Source organism: Lineus longissimus, chromosome 17 (genome assembly GCF_910592395.1).
Source record: "Lineus longissimus chromosome 17, tnLinLong1.2, whole genome shotgun sequence".
NCBI lineage: Eukaryota > Metazoa > Nemertea > Pilidiophora > Heteronemertea > Lineidae > Lineus > Lineus longissimus.
In genome coordinates, this window is record NC_088324.1 from 11,206,648 (window position 1) to 11,223,065 (window position 16,418).

The following is a 16,418-nucleotide window of genomic DNA, read 5'->3' on the forward strand; positions in this document are numbered from 1 at the left end:
CTTGGTTGATGAATTGCTTCTAGCTGAATAACACTTGGATCACTGGGACGGATTCCCATGCTTCCATGACACAAAAAGGTCTAGTAATAATAACTTCCATAGGCCCTACAATACATAATTATGCACTAGGAGATAGAAACGCTTTTAATAATATCATTATTAAGGAGTATGAGGAGGGTGAATGTGATCATCTGAGGAATCGGATATAGATTCATACTGGTGATAAACTGACTGTGGTCATCTGAGAGATGGGGATTCATAGTGGTGATAAACCATACAATGTGGAGGGATGTCCAAACATGAGTTAGGCCTTTGGCTTCTGTTAGCCAGGATTCATACTGGTGATAAACCATTCAATGGGAACTCGGGTGAATGTGATCATCTGTGGATCGGATATGGATTCATGGTGATAAACAATGTAAACTCAAGTGACTGTGGTCGTCAGAGAGATGTGGATTCATAGTGGTGATTAACCATTCAGTGCAGAGGGATGTCCAAACATGAGTTATTAGTATTTTATGATTCTGTATTTATCAACTTCTGTTGATTATTTATTTATTACTCAATTTCTGTTTGGCTTTGGTCTCAATCTAAGCTTCCACGGGACCTAATGGGGCTCAAGATCATATCAACCCCCTTATGATGTCTAACTGCATCTTAACCCCCTTATGATGTCTAACTACAGGACATCACAATCTTTGTTCTGGAGTTCATGCACATCCCCCCCAGATGGCAGACAAGCAAAAGCACCCAGACTCTCTTAGAGAGCTGTTAGGACGAGTCCTGGCTTAGAGTTACCATAGTTACTCTAAGGTCCTGGTAACCACCCGAGTTCCCATTGTATGGTTTATCACCAGTATGAATCCTGGCAACAGAACCCAAAGGCGCCTCTGGTGTCAAGATGAGGAACTCTTCAGTCAACGCATGCGCCATAAACACTCCCACTTACCACAGAATTGGGGAGACCAATTGATGATCAGCCAACAAGCGTGTACATTGAATCGCAATGGCAACATCAAAACCGGAAGCACGTGTTTTGGGGGAAATTCAAGAATTATTGAATCTTTACTCCAACCTGAGTCTTGTTGGCGATGGAAAGAAGGTGAAAGGCAATAGCTCTGAAGAGGCCAATCATACACAAAGGATTTTTTTCGAAAAAAGTAGTGAAAGGGCGGAAAATTGAGTGAAAGCTTTGATGATTTGTCATGCATGTGTAGGCCGACATTACATGCATTTTGCAATGCATTGCCCATGCCGGAATCTCCCATAACCAGCCTCCCATACTCCATGAATTATCCAACGGTTAATAGCTCTTCTTGTGGTAGGCCTAGGACTATAGGTGTAGGTCATCATTATTATGTAACGGAATCGGGAATGTGAGTGTCCAATCCCGTCCACGCATATGTCAGCTGTGTACAGCAGGCCTACTATCCACGATGATGATGTGGAGGTACGACTTAACTAGTAGGTAACTTGAATAATTCACCAAGTTAGTGCTACCTAGCTGTCTGTCTTGGCCAACGGCACATCATAAAAACACTGCTTGTTTAATAGATGGTTGACTAATTAATAGGCCTACTTTTCATTGAATGATTTATCCCCTCATTCTCATTCAACTACCACTGGAGTTTACCATGACATAAAACTAATGTATTTTTCCCCAACGATCGGTTTAAAATAGTGGGACTCGTGTGGACAGGGAGGAGGCGGAATTCTCACTGGGTAATTTCTGTTTAAAATCGATTTCCTTAAGATCTTTTGACTTACCTTTTTCAGGTGAAATGTAGACTTTCTGGTCATGAAATGCCATGCAAACCAGAGGCAATCAACAGCTATCTTGAAGGGAAAAAGTTCAAGAAACTCCAGTCACATAAAGAATTTGACTATGAAAAATATAAACAGCATCTTGTGCCAAATAAAAAGAAAAAACATGAGTAAGTGAAGTCCATCAATATTGACTAACTATGGAGGGAAAGTAATAGGTAGTACTATAGATTGATGCGCTTGATTGGAAACAACGTTTGTGAAGACGACGGCCAGCACTACATTATGCAAACGTTGTTCCCAATCAAGTGCATGGATCTATAGTCTTTGCTTCATACTTCATGTCTGACTTCTTCTTATCTATGTCATCTTTATCATTGTCTATAATTCTTCTGGTTCTTGTCAAGTAAATTTAGGTATAGTACTAGTAGGTCAACATGTAAAAAGAATTCACTGTATCAGATTTTGGACCAGACTTCCTTATCCTGTTGCATAGTATGTGGTCCTGTCCATGACAGACTCCCCAGGAACACTAGATAGATGTGTACTGAAGGAACTCAACTGACTACTCAAATCATAAAATGGATCTTTCTACTTTTTTTCTTTATCCTTTGTTGTCTGTGTCTTACTTTAGGAACCAGCTGTTCTGCAAGCTGACATTACGCACACTGAACAAACAACCCGTGCATGTCCTGCGTCATGTCAATGGGAAGAGATTCAAGAGGGCTTTAGCAAGATGTGAGTAATTGAGGTGGCTATTAGTGCTGAAATCTGTGTGTAGTGCAGAGCCCAGTGGCATGAGTACTGGAGAATGAGCCACTGTGGAGTTTTGGCAGTGCGTACGGAGACGCTGTTTAGGAATGTGGTTCTGATTTACGGAAACCCGCTTAATGATGTGATGTCATTTTTAGCTCACCTCTTAGCAGAGGTGAGCTTATCCCATACCGTGGCGTCCGTCGTCCGTCGTCGTCGTCGTCGTCGTCGTCGTCGGCGTCGTCGTCGTCGTCGTCGTCGTCGTCGTCGTCGTCGTCCGTCGTCCGTTAGCAGGGCACGTTTCGTAACTGTTAGAGCTATTGAGTTGAAACTTGGTACACATGTACCCTTATGTAATGACACCTTGGAGACCAAGTTTCGGTCCGATTCGTTTCATGGTTTGGCCACCAGGGGGCCAAACGTTAAAAGTGAAAATATGCAATATCTCCCTTAATAGTAGTCGGGAAATTTTGAAAAAAATATGGTAGGTACTTCTAGCAAAGGTGCATCATATATCCTCCGGGTTTTTGATTTGACCTCCTTTTCAAGGTCACAGAGGTCAAATGGTGTAAATTAGCCGTTAGGATGTAACGATGGCACGTTTCTAAACTGCAATGACTATTGATACCAAATTTGGTACACATTTACCCCTTAGTCAGGTGATCTCAGGGACCAAAGTTTGGTCCAATATGATTCACCACTTGACCACCAGGGGGCAAAATCCAAAAACCTTAAAAATGTGATTATTCCTTAACTTCTTGCCCGATTGCCACCAATTTGATATCATGGGTACATCTAACCACCATACAGTATATGTCACACAGGTTTTTAATTTGACCTTCTTGTCAAGGTCACAGAGGTCAAATGGCGTAAATTCGCCGTCAGGCCGTAACTATGGCATGTTTCTTAACTGCAATGACTATTGATCACAAATTAAGTACACATGTACCCCTTGGTCAGGTGATCTCAGGTACCGAAGTTTGGTGCGATCTGATTTGCCGTTTGGTCTCCAGGGAGGGGGCCAAATCCTAAATTCTTCAAAATGCCATTATTCCTAGTAATGACTTGCCCGATTGGCACCAATTTTATATCATAGGTACATCTAATTCTAACATCCATTCAATGTGACACCCGGGTCTTCTTTGATTTGACCTACTTTTCAAGGTCACAGAGGTCGAATGTACTGTAAATTGGCCATTTTGGGGAAATTGTAATTGCTTGGACCTACATCAAACCTAACACTACATGACACAAGACCATGCTCTTTATCCATCTTTCCTCCACATGAGGTGAGCACAATGGCCCTGGCCATTTCATTTTCTTTCCACAGCTAAGGATTGAAATTGAAAACAATCTAACAAATTCATGGTTTATTTTTATTTTCAGGGGAGGAGTGCAAGAAAAATGGTGAGAAGTTCATTCCACGTGGAAAACGCCGGAAACAGGATTCAATTGGTGATGATGAAAGTGAGAGTCCATCACAAAAGAATGAGGGGGAATCTGGGGCCAGCGGTGACGAGAGTGATGTCGATAGTCTAAGCGATCTTCACCCAGGTGAGTTGAACAGATGCTGATTTATTAAAAAAGATAATGTCAGCGGTTGTCTCTTGTCCTGGGTATGCCTCCTTTATCCAATTCAAGACCAAATGTGTATCAATTTCTTCTTCAGCGAAAGATTTTGAATCTGAGCAGGAGGGAGAAGAAGAAGAAGCAGACAGTGACTTTGATTTTGAAGAAGAAGAAATAGACGATCTACCAGTACCACCCTCAAATGGTGATGCTAAAGGGAAAAAATCGAAAGGAGCAGCCAGTGTTTCTTCTCCATTCAGTGGTAAAGGAAAGAAATCAAAGGGAGAAACTGAGAAATCTAAGTCACAAAATACCAAAGGGAAGAACCAAAAATCTTCAAAACATGTTGAAGAAGAAGTTTTGGAACCAATCAAGAAAGCAAAGAAAAGGAAATCAGAAGTAGGTTTTGTTTATTTGTAAATGGAAAGAGTGCAAAAACAAAATGTGTAAAATATAGAAAGTATTTATGAACAATATTTAGTTCGAGAAGTGGATTCTAATGACTTCTACTTTTGTTGTCTAACTGTTGTTTTTTAAGGTGTTGCGCAAGCCCTCGCCTAAACTGAAATATGATTTCTCTTTTCAGGAGTCTAGTACAAAACCAAAGAAGGCAAAGTTTGAAAAGATGAAGACCAATTCTGTGCCAAAAAAAGTCAAGCAACGATAGTGATACTTGAGGGCTGTTAGCTTTAGACTTGATTTTAGATAGAAGGTGCTACATAAACATATGTATTCTATACTTCCAGAGCTACATTTTGGATTTTTGGGTAACTTTGGGAACCTTGCTGTGTTCTATAATTGGAACTCTGTTTAAAAACGGATTGAAATGGGAACCAATTTGTCATTAGTTCTTGAGAAAGCCAGGAGATGGCAGTGTATTCTCTTTGTTCAGGTTGGTAGCCAATTATGGACAGAATAAGATTAGTTTTGTTAATGGCCACCTGTTGAGCCACAAGTATGTAATTGTTGATACATTATTCTAATCTCTGGAGTAAGTCAGGATTATAATGTTTAAAAAAAGATTTAAAATCCAACTTTTGTTTTCTGTTATGTTTATTTTTGGAGTTCAAATAATGACCAGACTTAGGCTTGTATTGGAGCATTTTGTACCTTGATACTTCACCTAAAATGCTCACTCAGTCAGTGCTGCTTCAAACCCCTTATGGTCGTCCGTATTTCACTGGGAAAGCAGTTGTCAGTCATCTTGTGGGTATCTCCTTGTTTCAAGTTGTTGACAGGAAAATTGAAATTGACTTTGGGTAGGTATGTCCATTCAGAAAGACAACAGGAACAATTTTATCTTATAAATACTTTAATGAACTATAAATATGAATCTATTTACACATATGAGTTGCATTATGATGAAGGGTTTGTACAACAATGATTGCACACCAGGAAAACATCGGTACTTCGCTGCAGTGTCTCGAAAAACATGCCAAATACATGTACTGGTACTATAAATTGTTATGCTTTTGAGTATTTGCCTGTTCAGCTTTGGTATCCACTGCTATACAATGACCTGGCACCAACTGAAAATGGCTGCTGCAGCAAAGGTTCACAAACCCAAGCCAACCTTATTTAATACTGTTTTGTTCTTTGAGCTCTAACCACTTCACTCCTCCGAAATTTGGTCAAACGAGGGAAGCACACGCTCGGGTAGACCGAAATTTTGATATTGCGTCGTCATGACGCAGTGTAATATGATGCATGAAAGACAGCATGGTGTTCGGTCATTGCTGCCATTGGTGGTGTAGAAAGCCATAGTCGACCTAATAATAATGTCAAAGTGTGTCCTGTAGTGAAGTGGTTAGATTAGTTTTCGTAATGTGCAATTGAAATGCCATTATCACAGAGTTATCACAGTTTTTAAGGGTCATTCCACCTTGAAAGTAGCCAGAATTTATTATGTGCATTGGGGTTAAAATATAGAGGTGTTTCTAGCTCTTGTTTGGTGAAATGACCAGGTACATACGCTATAAATTCTCTAACTAAATCAGCAAAATATGTTGTATTGGTCTTGTAGAGAACGACCCTAACGTTCTTCCAGATGAAACTAAAAGGTCACTGCACCCTGCACCCTTTAAAAGTTCTCCCTATCTGTTTTCAGAAAAGCTTATGCATTTTGTACAGAAGGGAGCTGACGCTGCTCTTTTTCTCAGTTCACGCCGCCCTTTTCTTTTCTAATTTTCGAAATCCCTGCCCTTCCATTTTGCTGGAAGAAACTCTCTACCCCGAGAAAAGGGTGGCTGCCACTGTTTTATTATTTTCAGACAGAGGTCAACAAAAATTGCCTTAAAAAATTTGGTATGGAAAAAATGAGATCAGGGAATGATCTGAAGATATTCCTTTTTAAACGCTTAAATTTATTCACTACTTTGTACTTTGTTAAGATTCTCTCTTTATGGATATTCCCGTTCCTTGCATGCATCAAAAAAGTTTTGCATTGGACGTGTCGGAACTGGAGATGGCAAAAAATATTGTCAAAGATTACGGGAGAGGTAAAATATTTGAAAAGTTTTTGCAAGTTCTTGCGATCCTCTATGCACAAGCTTGAGCAGCAGATAGTCCAACGGCTGTCGAACTCAGAGCATTCTCGGTGCTGTTTCCGAATGTGTTTCCGTAGCGGAATTTCTGGCCTGGAAACAAGAGACAATTAGTAAATGAGTAGGATAGATTTTCACGATATTCAAGAACATGTGATCATGTTTGGTGTGCTAGCTTGCATTTTTAAAAAGTGGTCATTGCCCAAATTTATAGATTTCACAATGTATATTGACTGATACATACCAGGAATATGTCCTGTATAATGTGGCACCATCCCAGAGAAAACTGGATAAATCTGTGAATGGTCCATTTTCTGACTCTGCTGCCTCTGGATACGAACAGGTTCTCGGGTGAGCATGTTGAACTTGGTTAGATCGGTTGAGAAGTCATTCAGAGCTTGATGGGTGATCAAGGGATAGCTCTTGCCAATCAGGCCTCTTGCTCTTGGTACAAAACCAGTATATCCTGAAAAGAAAGAAACTAAATTCTCCATCTGGTGTCATTTTCATGGAAATATCAACTAGATCAACTTGGCCGTTAAAATATTCAAAGATAAAAAAGGAAAACCATCTGATTCTCTCCATCATATTGGTTTTTACCACTCACCTGACATGAATGACTTCTTTGGGTTATTGTTATTCATATAGTATGGAGACATGGAGTGATGGTGAGCGTCGACGGAGATATATGGCTTGGCCTCCTTTGCCTTGGCTTGGAGGGGTGGATGTGGCTGGTGACTGCCACCCTGGAAAAGAAAATGAAATGAACTGCAAGGTCTTATATAGAGCTAACGTACATAGTTGCAGTCTCACTTTCATTAACAATTACTCCCTCCCCCCAGCAATCTCAACATGATAAGCAAGAACTCATCAATAGCTTTGTAGTAAAAGGTCTTGCAATAAGGTTCTAAACTTCAGTGTGACAAGTCCTGTTATTTTTTCAATCTTTGCCAACCTGGCCTTGAGTTCTTCACAAAGACTGGCTGCATAGCATTTGGGTTGAATACTAATTGATAGATCCTTTACCATTGGACCTCCTTCCCCTCCCATTGACACACTTGATCTGGCATCTCGACGTTTAATCTGGTCCTGTTCAAAGTCCACGATTGAGTTGAGGCAATTCTCGGCATATCGCTTGCCAAAATAATGCTGACTTTTTGGGATAAAACCTGAAAGTGAAATAGAGATTTTTGTAATTTTGTGCATCTGGGCACTTTCTAAAAAGGGCTGAAGGGCTGTAACTGAACTGAACTAAAATTGTACACACGTGTCACAATAATCAAACTAACCTATATTGCCTACATTATTCAAACCCGTCTAGGATCATTTCATTCAGACTGTCATATCAATGATAAAACGTTTTTAAACTTATGACAGGTCATTTTATTCCAGCCATTACTTTTCAAAAGGGCAATTTTGACTCTTCATTGTTGACAGTGTGTTCATTATTAACATGATTAATGCTACCAGCCAAGCATTGTACCTTCTTTATTATGGGCTGGTTATCAATGCATAAGGGTCAATATGATTTCAAGGTTCATGCTGCGACAATGTAGGTTTTATGGTTTACAGTAATATCAGCAGTGGTAATATATTAGCTGCATTGCCAAGAGAATCTCACTAGTTGTCCCTAAGGGCAAAGAGAAGACCTGTGTGGTTGAAGAATCTTTGAAATTCTTAATTTGACAGACACACTGGTACAGTGACTTAATGCTAAACGACATCCCCTTGTGGGTGGAACCCAGTTGCTCAATGTGCGTTAGCATTATCATTGACATTTAGCCCTAATGCTGCTCTTGTTAATGAAATTTAGTAAAGGAAATGATGCTCAGTCATTCAGTTGGCTAAAAGTGGCATTTGTGCTTGTTGAGCAACGATGCCAATGATGTTCGCTTATATGGTGATGACACAAACTGCCTTCTCGTAAAAGCCAGACTTTGGAGACAGGACTTTTGAATGAAAAGAGTGTCTCGTAACCAAACTTTAAACAGTGCTTTATACAAGACAAACATTATTATATTACTGGCCCACTTTTTAGTTTGGTGCTAAAACTTTCAGCAATATTCACATACTGCTTTTCGAACTTAACATTGGACCTTACCAATTTGTATTTAGATGTTTGATCAGTCTATTGAGACATACCAGATCGAACTAGGCCAGTGGTTCCGATCCAGTAGGTGTTAGGACTTAAATGGAACCTGCTGGGTATTAGCTTTTGTGACAGCACACGCGTCTATATTTCTATCTATGATACCTACTGCACTGGTACACTGATATTATAATCCTGGAAAAGCTTGTGAAAATATTGCTCAGTCAACCAGGCCTGAGATCAAAGTCTAAAACTTGTTGTATTATAAATACTTAAACGCTTCGTATATCGTTCTGTATGCAAGGTGTTCTACCTCTTCCCATCATTTCTGACTGAAGTGTTGTGGCACTATTCCCTTGTGTGACTAACCACAAAGCCTCAGCTCAGCTCCCCCAAGGTATCATTTGGCCCTTAAAGGGAGACTCCAGGCAGGAGCCATGTGGGTCAGATTAAGTTGCACAGTCACTGATATGGGTGCCTCCTATCTCACAGTTCATCAGAACTATTCATGTTTGTATGAAGAATATTATCACTGGGGGCATGAAGGTTTTTAAAGGGTTGATAAACACCTTTTCTCTTACTCTTCATGTTGGACAACCTATCTCTTGAGTGACCTTTAATCAGCGTACACATCTTAATTTTGCTTACTAAGTTTAAAGAAGATGATTGTCACTGTCACTTGTCCACATGGGAGCTCATTAGAAAATTCCTTCATGTGTCTTGTTTATAGACAGTTGATTGACGTTTCAAAATCGCAGCACTTTAGGAAGATAGGTCTTTACCATGTTAACAATTCTTCATTATGGAACAAAGACAACTGGGTGAATAAACATGATTGAAGAGATTATTGGGGATCATTTCTCTTGTTTAGAACTGTCTTGTTAGAGAGAAGAACAGTATATTTGCCCCCCCCCCCATATCTCTGTCTCTTAGTCTCTGGTTGTGCCTTAACTCACCTGTATATCCTGGCACCATCGTTTCTTTCAATTTCTGACTTCCATAGTTCTGCGTCCTTCTTTTGATCAAGGACACCTTTTCACCATAATTGATATTTGGTTCACCAAGGCTTGTATGTGGGCCGCCGAACCTGTTGTCAGCTAGCACCAGTTGGCCAGAACTGACCACCTTTGGGTCCTTCAAAAGACGAGATGTGGTGCGGCCGAAAGTTTCGCCGATTTGGAATTTGAACTGAGGACAGAATCCACCATATCTGCGGAAGAAACGAATAATTGTACTACTGACTACAAGTATTTCTTGAGAAGTAGAATACAGGCATGACTGGGTGGGCTTGGGTGGGCCGGGGTGCTCATGGTCGGATTGCCAGTCTATGGTCCGTCAATGATCAGCGAGATGAGATCAGTGTGGTGCTGCCGAAAGTTTCACCCACTTGGAACCATGAACTGAGGACAGAATCCACCATCTGCGGAGGAGAAAAAGGTATTGATGGTTGCACTTTTTCTCAGGAAAACAATTGTGGAGGGGGATGTTGGTGATGGGTATGCTGGTTTGCTGGCAGAGATCCGACCATCCAGGAACTGATTTGAAGACAGCAGTCAGCATACTCTATCTGCAGAGGACGAAAAATGTGACACTCTGGGTGTGAAAAAAACCTGTGTCCCCATCGAAAAAGTGTCCTGCCCTTCTTCACGGATTGAAGTCTGAATCACGATCTGCGATATGGTTGTCTAAATAGGCAAAGGTCCTAGACTGTAGTTGGTAGTGTTCCATGATCCAAGACACTCTCTCCTCGAGACAACTTTTCCTTTCACACCAGCTTCTCCACCTCCTAAAGTTGAACTGCCCTGGTCATTTGTTCTGATCGCATGTAGAGTGATTGTCTCAGCTATAACATTCGTTGTGATATCAAATCAATTAAGTTATGATCTTGGCCATTAAATGCCCCAACAACCTCAGAGGTAAGCCTATTCTAACCTGGCGAAATAATACTAAGTCTGATATTCTTCTAAGCGCGCTTAACCAAGTGACCCACCTCTAAGTCTAATCCTCCACTTGTTGTGGCGGATTTGTTATATACCTATACACAGTGAATTTGTTAATAAAGATGTAATGAAATAGCTTGCATATTGCCCCGGATTTAAGGTCGTCTTCCCGGTCGTCTTGGCCTCGTATTAATCCAGGTTGTGACGGCGAACTGACGGACGCCGTAGGCTCTTAGTTCTAACCATGAAGATTGAGAAATCGCCGATATAAATACAAGTGAGATTTAGAAACACCTCGTTCCCGTAATGAATATAGCCAGAGTCTTTCAGTAAATTCATTGGAAGACACTGAACGTTAAGGACATGAAGGACGTCGTCCTAAAGAAGCTGTTGGGCCTCGGTGAAGCTGTTATCCCAATAGATTCGACTGAATCCAGTAAAAAGATTGAACATTCTATTTTAAACTGCCTGGATGACTGAAAGCATACAAGAGTATGACCGTGTTGCCGCTCAGGGTTTAGTTTTTCGAAGCTTGTAACACACAACATAGCACACTTCGCTGGAGGTTCGTGCAAACTATTCAGACAGTGTCACAAACAGTGTTCACCCTCTAGGTATCGCTGGGGGAGACTCGCTCACAACGCACGAGATATAGTCTAAGCAAATAAAGATGGAAACCACGTACACTGGGTGTCCATTACCATAGTATACGTTGATGAAAATCGATATATCCACGGACTTGCACAAAATGTGATTGCCTTTTTAATAACGTTTAAAGATTGGATTTCATTGTCGCCCCTGTTTAGAGGAGGGTTGACGGCTTTCCAAAAACCCACTATATATGCGTCGGCTTGGGTCGGCGTCCTTCTTGGGGTCGAGTTGAAGTCGTCCTCACTGATAAGCTTCGTTTAGAGTAAGGACGTTTAACTTATGACTTTAGGTCCAGCCTGCCCACATCCCCCATCTCCTACGTTGACAAAGAACAATGAATAATCCCTTTTATCTATTGACTGTTTTTACCGTCAATAGATAGTTTTCGCGGGCGATGCGTGGTCCGAATCTTGGGATGCGCATCCCTTGGGAAAATGCATGGAACATGAAGACTATGAGTTTTATTTGGTGAATAAACCTATTTTTGGGGAGGGAGGACCACGGAGGAGGGGGGGGGGGGGATCTTTGGTCCAAGCCCAGAAAAAAACTAAGTGCTGAATGAATCTAAACGGTTCTGTTGCTTTCACCTGATTACACAGCTACCACTAGATATGCGCTTTTTCCGTTTCGGCCCACGCGTGTTTATCATATTGAAGACAAGAAAAATTAAAGTCATCACTGTCACTCACCCTGGGGTATGGTACGGGTCTGGTGTCATCAGAATACTCTTTCCATGTTTTGGCATAGGCATTTTGAATTATTCACGGCTGTCAAGTCCTCTGTATAATATATTCGAAGTTCCTTTTAAAACTTGTGCGGTTATCTCCTCATGGAAGATTGTGTGGAAATGCATGCACCAGGCGTCGAATCGTAACTAGGGAAGCTTTTGCGGTGACGTCGTTGTTCGCGCTCTGCTGATGACGTCATAAAACGGCTAAAACGCGGTCGCGCCATCTCGCGTTTTGCGCTGGCAGTGAGACCACTCTTATGAATGGTTTCCCAATCCGTTCGAGGTTTGAGCACCACCATACTAAAGGAAAGTCAGGACCGCAATGATAGCAATGACTCCCCTGTCCGCTCCCCTTGCCCCTTGGAATACGAATGTGGGCGACCCATGTTAGTCCCTGATGCTAGTTGGTCCCGACCATCTCGATTACTATGATCAGGAAGACATTCGCCTTTACCGCGATTGCAATAGTCGCGAAAATAAAGCGCTACGGAAATTTAACTGAAAATACTATACGTCGTACGAAGATGTCCCTCAAGGAGTTTGAGACACGTGGCTACATTTTCAGTATGAAGTTTTCTGCCCCTCGGAATGCGATACTACATATTTTCCTCGGGCCAGAAAAATATAAATTGCCCTCGACCAAGGGCTCGGCCGGCGGTGATATGACGTTCAGAGAGACAGAAAAAATTCATCTTCCCTCCACAAATAACCTGAACCCATGGTCTATAATCCCTTTATAGGCAATGAAATCGGACATGGGCTGTGCCATATAAACTGTCAAAGCGCTCCTGCTACCCCCCCCCCCCCCCCCCATCCCCACCAATCCCATCGACTGACAAATGCACCCCCACTGACAACACACGTAAAAGAATGGTGTTTTCAGTGGTTGGCTGATTGTCAATCGATTGGGAGGCCGCACCTCTGCGAATCTTCAGTCTTGTCGCAAATCCTCAGTCTTGTCTAAAGTTCACCCCGGACGTAGTGGACCGGCCTCTTCCTTGACGGATGACGAAATAGACTGCCCCCGGGAGTCTAGCCTAAAGCCACAGTAGCCTATTGACAAGCCTAGTTCATGGCGATATGTCTCCATGGATCGTAAAGGACATTGCGCGTTCTTGACAGATAGAGCGTTTTCGCATCTTGTTCACTTTAGCGACGAGATGCGGTGATTTCGCCTGGTTTGTCTCTAGATTTTTCAGCGCTGCTTCGACGATTTCTTCATCAAACGCAGTGAAATGTTCCACGATGGATTCCTGCAAGTCTGGAAGGCTATAGAACACCTCTTGCAGTTTTAGTTTACAGTCGTGCGTACGTTCGCGCAGAAGCGCCATGTTTTTGTAAGCCAGTGCTTTCTTGCCGCGAAACGTTACGCAGTGGAAATTTACGAGGAAGTAGCTTTGCAGAGGAAGGGTATAAACTGGTTCCATAATCACAGACGCCTCCTGGTAGGAGAGTGGCTTCAAATAAAACGAATATTCCTCTGTCCAAGATGGGTGCTTTGGCATTTCTACATTATCCATGAATTCGACAACGTCCTGAGGCCGTTTGCTATCGTCAAAACTTCGTAGACAATACCTATCCTCGGTTTCCCTTGTGAACTTAAACGCCCAATAACCGAGGGCGTAACCTTTGGTATCCAGGTCCCCCACTGCCAGGTCATGGATAGGAACAGCGAAAAACATGGGGTAACCAAATCCCACATCCACACAATATGCGTCCCCCTCATTCTCAACATTTTCGGCAACTAGGAACGTATGTGGCAAACTGTCTTCGCCCCCGTTCTCGACACCTTTGACCATGTAGACGTGGTATCCAAATGCTTGTAGCAGCTGCCCCATGAACATGTTCAGTTCAAAACAGATTCCTCCAACCCTATTGAACATATTACTCTTAATTTCCTCAAAAGATGGTAGTCTAGTGTTGCTTAAAAGGTATAGATTCTGAAATGGAATCTCTTCAAAGAATCTCTCTATCATTGTATTCAGAAATTGTAACCCTGTTCTTTCATCGAAATTCTCCACCTTGATATTCAAAACATTATCTATGAAGTCTGACGCTTCCTGTTGGGATATTAGTTCTTTATCCATGATGAGGTCACTTCCGTGAAATCAGTACTCCTGAAGTAGAAATCGACTATCCGCAAACAAGACTCGTCCTTGCAGAAAGGTACACCCGTTTCCTTAGCAACAGCCGTATGTTGTACTAAAGGTGTCGTTTACTAGCGAAGTAGAGTTTAATTGAGATCTGTCGCGATCCTCATTTTGCATGAGTCTGAACGGCCTCTTTTACTTCAGGCTTATTTACGTCCACGTGGAGGCGTCGGCGTGATGTGTGATACCTTTAGCCTGAAAAAAGAAAGACAAATTAGGCTTTCAAACGAAATGAAGAGAGTACCGAGAAACGAAGTATGCAGACTTGACTCGAAGAGAATCGACTCGAACTTTAGTGCAAATACCCCATGACTGACATCATTGGTGCCAAAAACTTCATATTGATGTAAGTTTTCTACCTCCATGCATATGGTGGAACAGATGTTCTAAGTTTATTCATAGACTTTTGAGAATGACCTAGTTGGAGACGACATATTTTATCTTCCAGACAGAGTGGCCTCATTTCAGAGTGACGAACATGATCGTTAAAAAGTATCAAAGTTGTATTTTATGAAAAGGACATAATTATACTTTTGCGCTGCAGTCGAACCTCTCTTCACATGCCCTCACAACGTCTGTTAGCAGGACACACCTTCTATAATGGACAGTGATTAATTGGTCTTAATTTGTGCGTAGGTCCTTTTTGTGCCTATGTAATCAGGACACCTCTCTGTTATGGACAGCATTGTCAATCCCAAAAGGCCGTGACCTTAACAGAGAGGTTCTATACTGTATACAGCTAGTAGCGCTGCTGCAATTGATTTGCTACCACTGAAGTACATTCCGGATGCAGCGGATTGACCTCGTCCCTCCCACTCACAAGGCATGAATAGGATGACGAATGGACAATCTCACGAGTCCTACAATAATGAAGGTGCTGACTACGGGGGTGCAAATTGTGATCGGCATAGAACCCATCCTGGCTCACCGATGGCAGTATACAGCGACGCAGATCCTTGGGAATCAATTGCAATGTCTCAGCGCGTTTATTGAATACAGGACATCGTCCAATACAGACATCGGGCAATGCTCTTACCTTAAGTGTTGTCAACGGCATTATTATTAAGTGCATCGTGGTTGCAGCCATATTGCACCTGGCTCAAATCATCTGGTATAATATATTGAATATCTTTTGTTGTAGATGTCGGGGATGACCTGATTCCAATTCAATTCCAGTGAATAACAGTATATGATTACTGGTAAATGTCTATAGTCCATTCCATGAGAATATCGGATGGCGGTGGGACTTTGGGTGATTCACACAGATACGCAGCCGTTGAACAATTTTCATTTATATTTCATTTGAAATGTCGAAGTATCAAGTATCTAAAATCACTGCTACATCGGAATCAATTACCCGTTCTAAGAATGTACATTGGACTCACTTGCCAGAAAATCATTGGTGGTCAAGATGCAAAGATATAATTCTGGCACCTTTTACAATACTACATCCTGAGCTTCAGGGCGCATGTGCCTGGATTCCATGACGACCCGTTGTCAGGCATCAGCAGGCGAATCGATCCGTCCTCCCTTAAGGTCTTACATACGAACACTAGTGATTAGCTACATACATGTATTTGGACTGGGAAATATGGATCATTCGATGAGAAATGTCATCACACTGATCTTCGTGCAATCGATTTACAGAACCAGAGCGGTCATTCAACCCAGAAGATCAACCTTGATGACGAACCACACGTACATAGAACAGATTTGAGGAACCAGACCACATGCCCAGACCAATTTCCAAACGACTAAATGATAAACCTAGTTCCGACCTGCGCAGGAGTTTGGACCGACATGTGGTTCCCATCGTGCACTGCGCGAGTTGGCGGGTACAGGTCGGTATATCATTAACACATGCATGTGGCGTCAATAGAGATTCCTACATACACAGTGTGAGGGGCATCCTGAACCTCATGATCTATACTCCCTTTAAACGCAGGCGGGGGTAAATCTTAATGAGATGCAAAAACCTTGGTGGTCAAGATGTGAGGGGCTGTTGGGTGTAAGACTGAATAATTTATAAAGACTAGCCTTTATTTATTCTTGGTAACACATACCTTCCAATAACGGCCGCAGCTCTTCCCCGAACTCTCTTCTCCTCCTTTACAAAAGCTGACTTCAAAAATGTCTGCTCTTAACCAGGGCTTGTTAGCACAAGGTGATGTAGAATCTACTAGATATTGAACTTGGTGGGAACAGCTAGACGCCTCAGGTAGACAATCT

The 16,418-nt window shown here is 41.9% G+C and overlaps 3 protein-coding genes across 5 annotated transcripts; 1 reads left to right on the forward strand and 2 right to left on the reverse strand.

Moving 5' to 3' along the window:
- The first annotated feature begins 1,006 nt into the window (after nt 1-1,006).
- Nucleotides 1,007-5,076, forward strand: LOC135501124 (surfeit locus protein 2-like). Its single transcript, XM_064792953.1, has 6 exons — nt 1,007-1,102; nt 1,777-1,934; nt 2,399-2,502; nt 3,904-4,071; nt 4,187-4,485; nt 4,673-5,076. Exons 1-6 carry the CDS (start codon nt 1,007-1,009, stop codon nt 4,751-4,753), a joined length of 906 nt encoding a protein of 301 aa, XP_064649023.1. The 3' UTR covers nt 4,754-5,076.
- Nucleotides 5,077-5,422: 346 nt separating this feature from the next.
- LOC135501123 (ciliary microtubule inner protein 2B-like) lies at nt 5,423-12,854 on the reverse strand. Its single transcript, XM_064792952.1, has 6 exons — nt 11,999-12,854; nt 9,675-9,928; nt 7,656-7,798; nt 7,237-7,375; nt 6,874-7,095; nt 5,423-6,722 (listed from the first exon to the last, which is right to left on the reverse strand). The coding sequence occupies exons 1-6, from the start codon at nt 12,058-12,060 to the stop codon at nt 6,625-6,627; spliced, it is 918 nt and encodes a 305-aa protein (XP_064649022.1). The 5' UTR covers nt 12,061-12,854; the 3' UTR covers nt 5,423-6,624.
- LOC135501122 (uncharacterized) lies at nt 12,853-16,273 on the reverse strand. Of its 3 annotated transcripts, none has more exons than XM_064792950.1 (2): nt 16,253-16,273; nt 12,853-14,384 (listed from the first exon to the last, which is right to left on the reverse strand). In XM_064792950.1, exon 2 carries the CDS (start codon nt 14,124-14,126, stop codon nt 13,110-13,112), a length of 1,017 nt encoding a protein of 338 aa, XP_064649020.1. In that variant the 5' UTR covers nt 14,127-14,384; nt 16,253-16,273; the 3' UTR covers nt 12,853-13,109. The 3 variants fall into 3 exon arrangements, with proteins under 3 accessions (XP_064649020.1, XP_064649017.1, XP_064649021.1); XM_064792947.1 differs by lacking the exon at nt 16,253-16,273 and adding an exon at nt 15,226-15,948; XM_064792951.1 differs by lacking the exon at nt 16,253-16,273 and adding an exon at nt 14,507-14,530.
- Nucleotides 16,274-16,418: the final 145 nt, after the last annotated feature.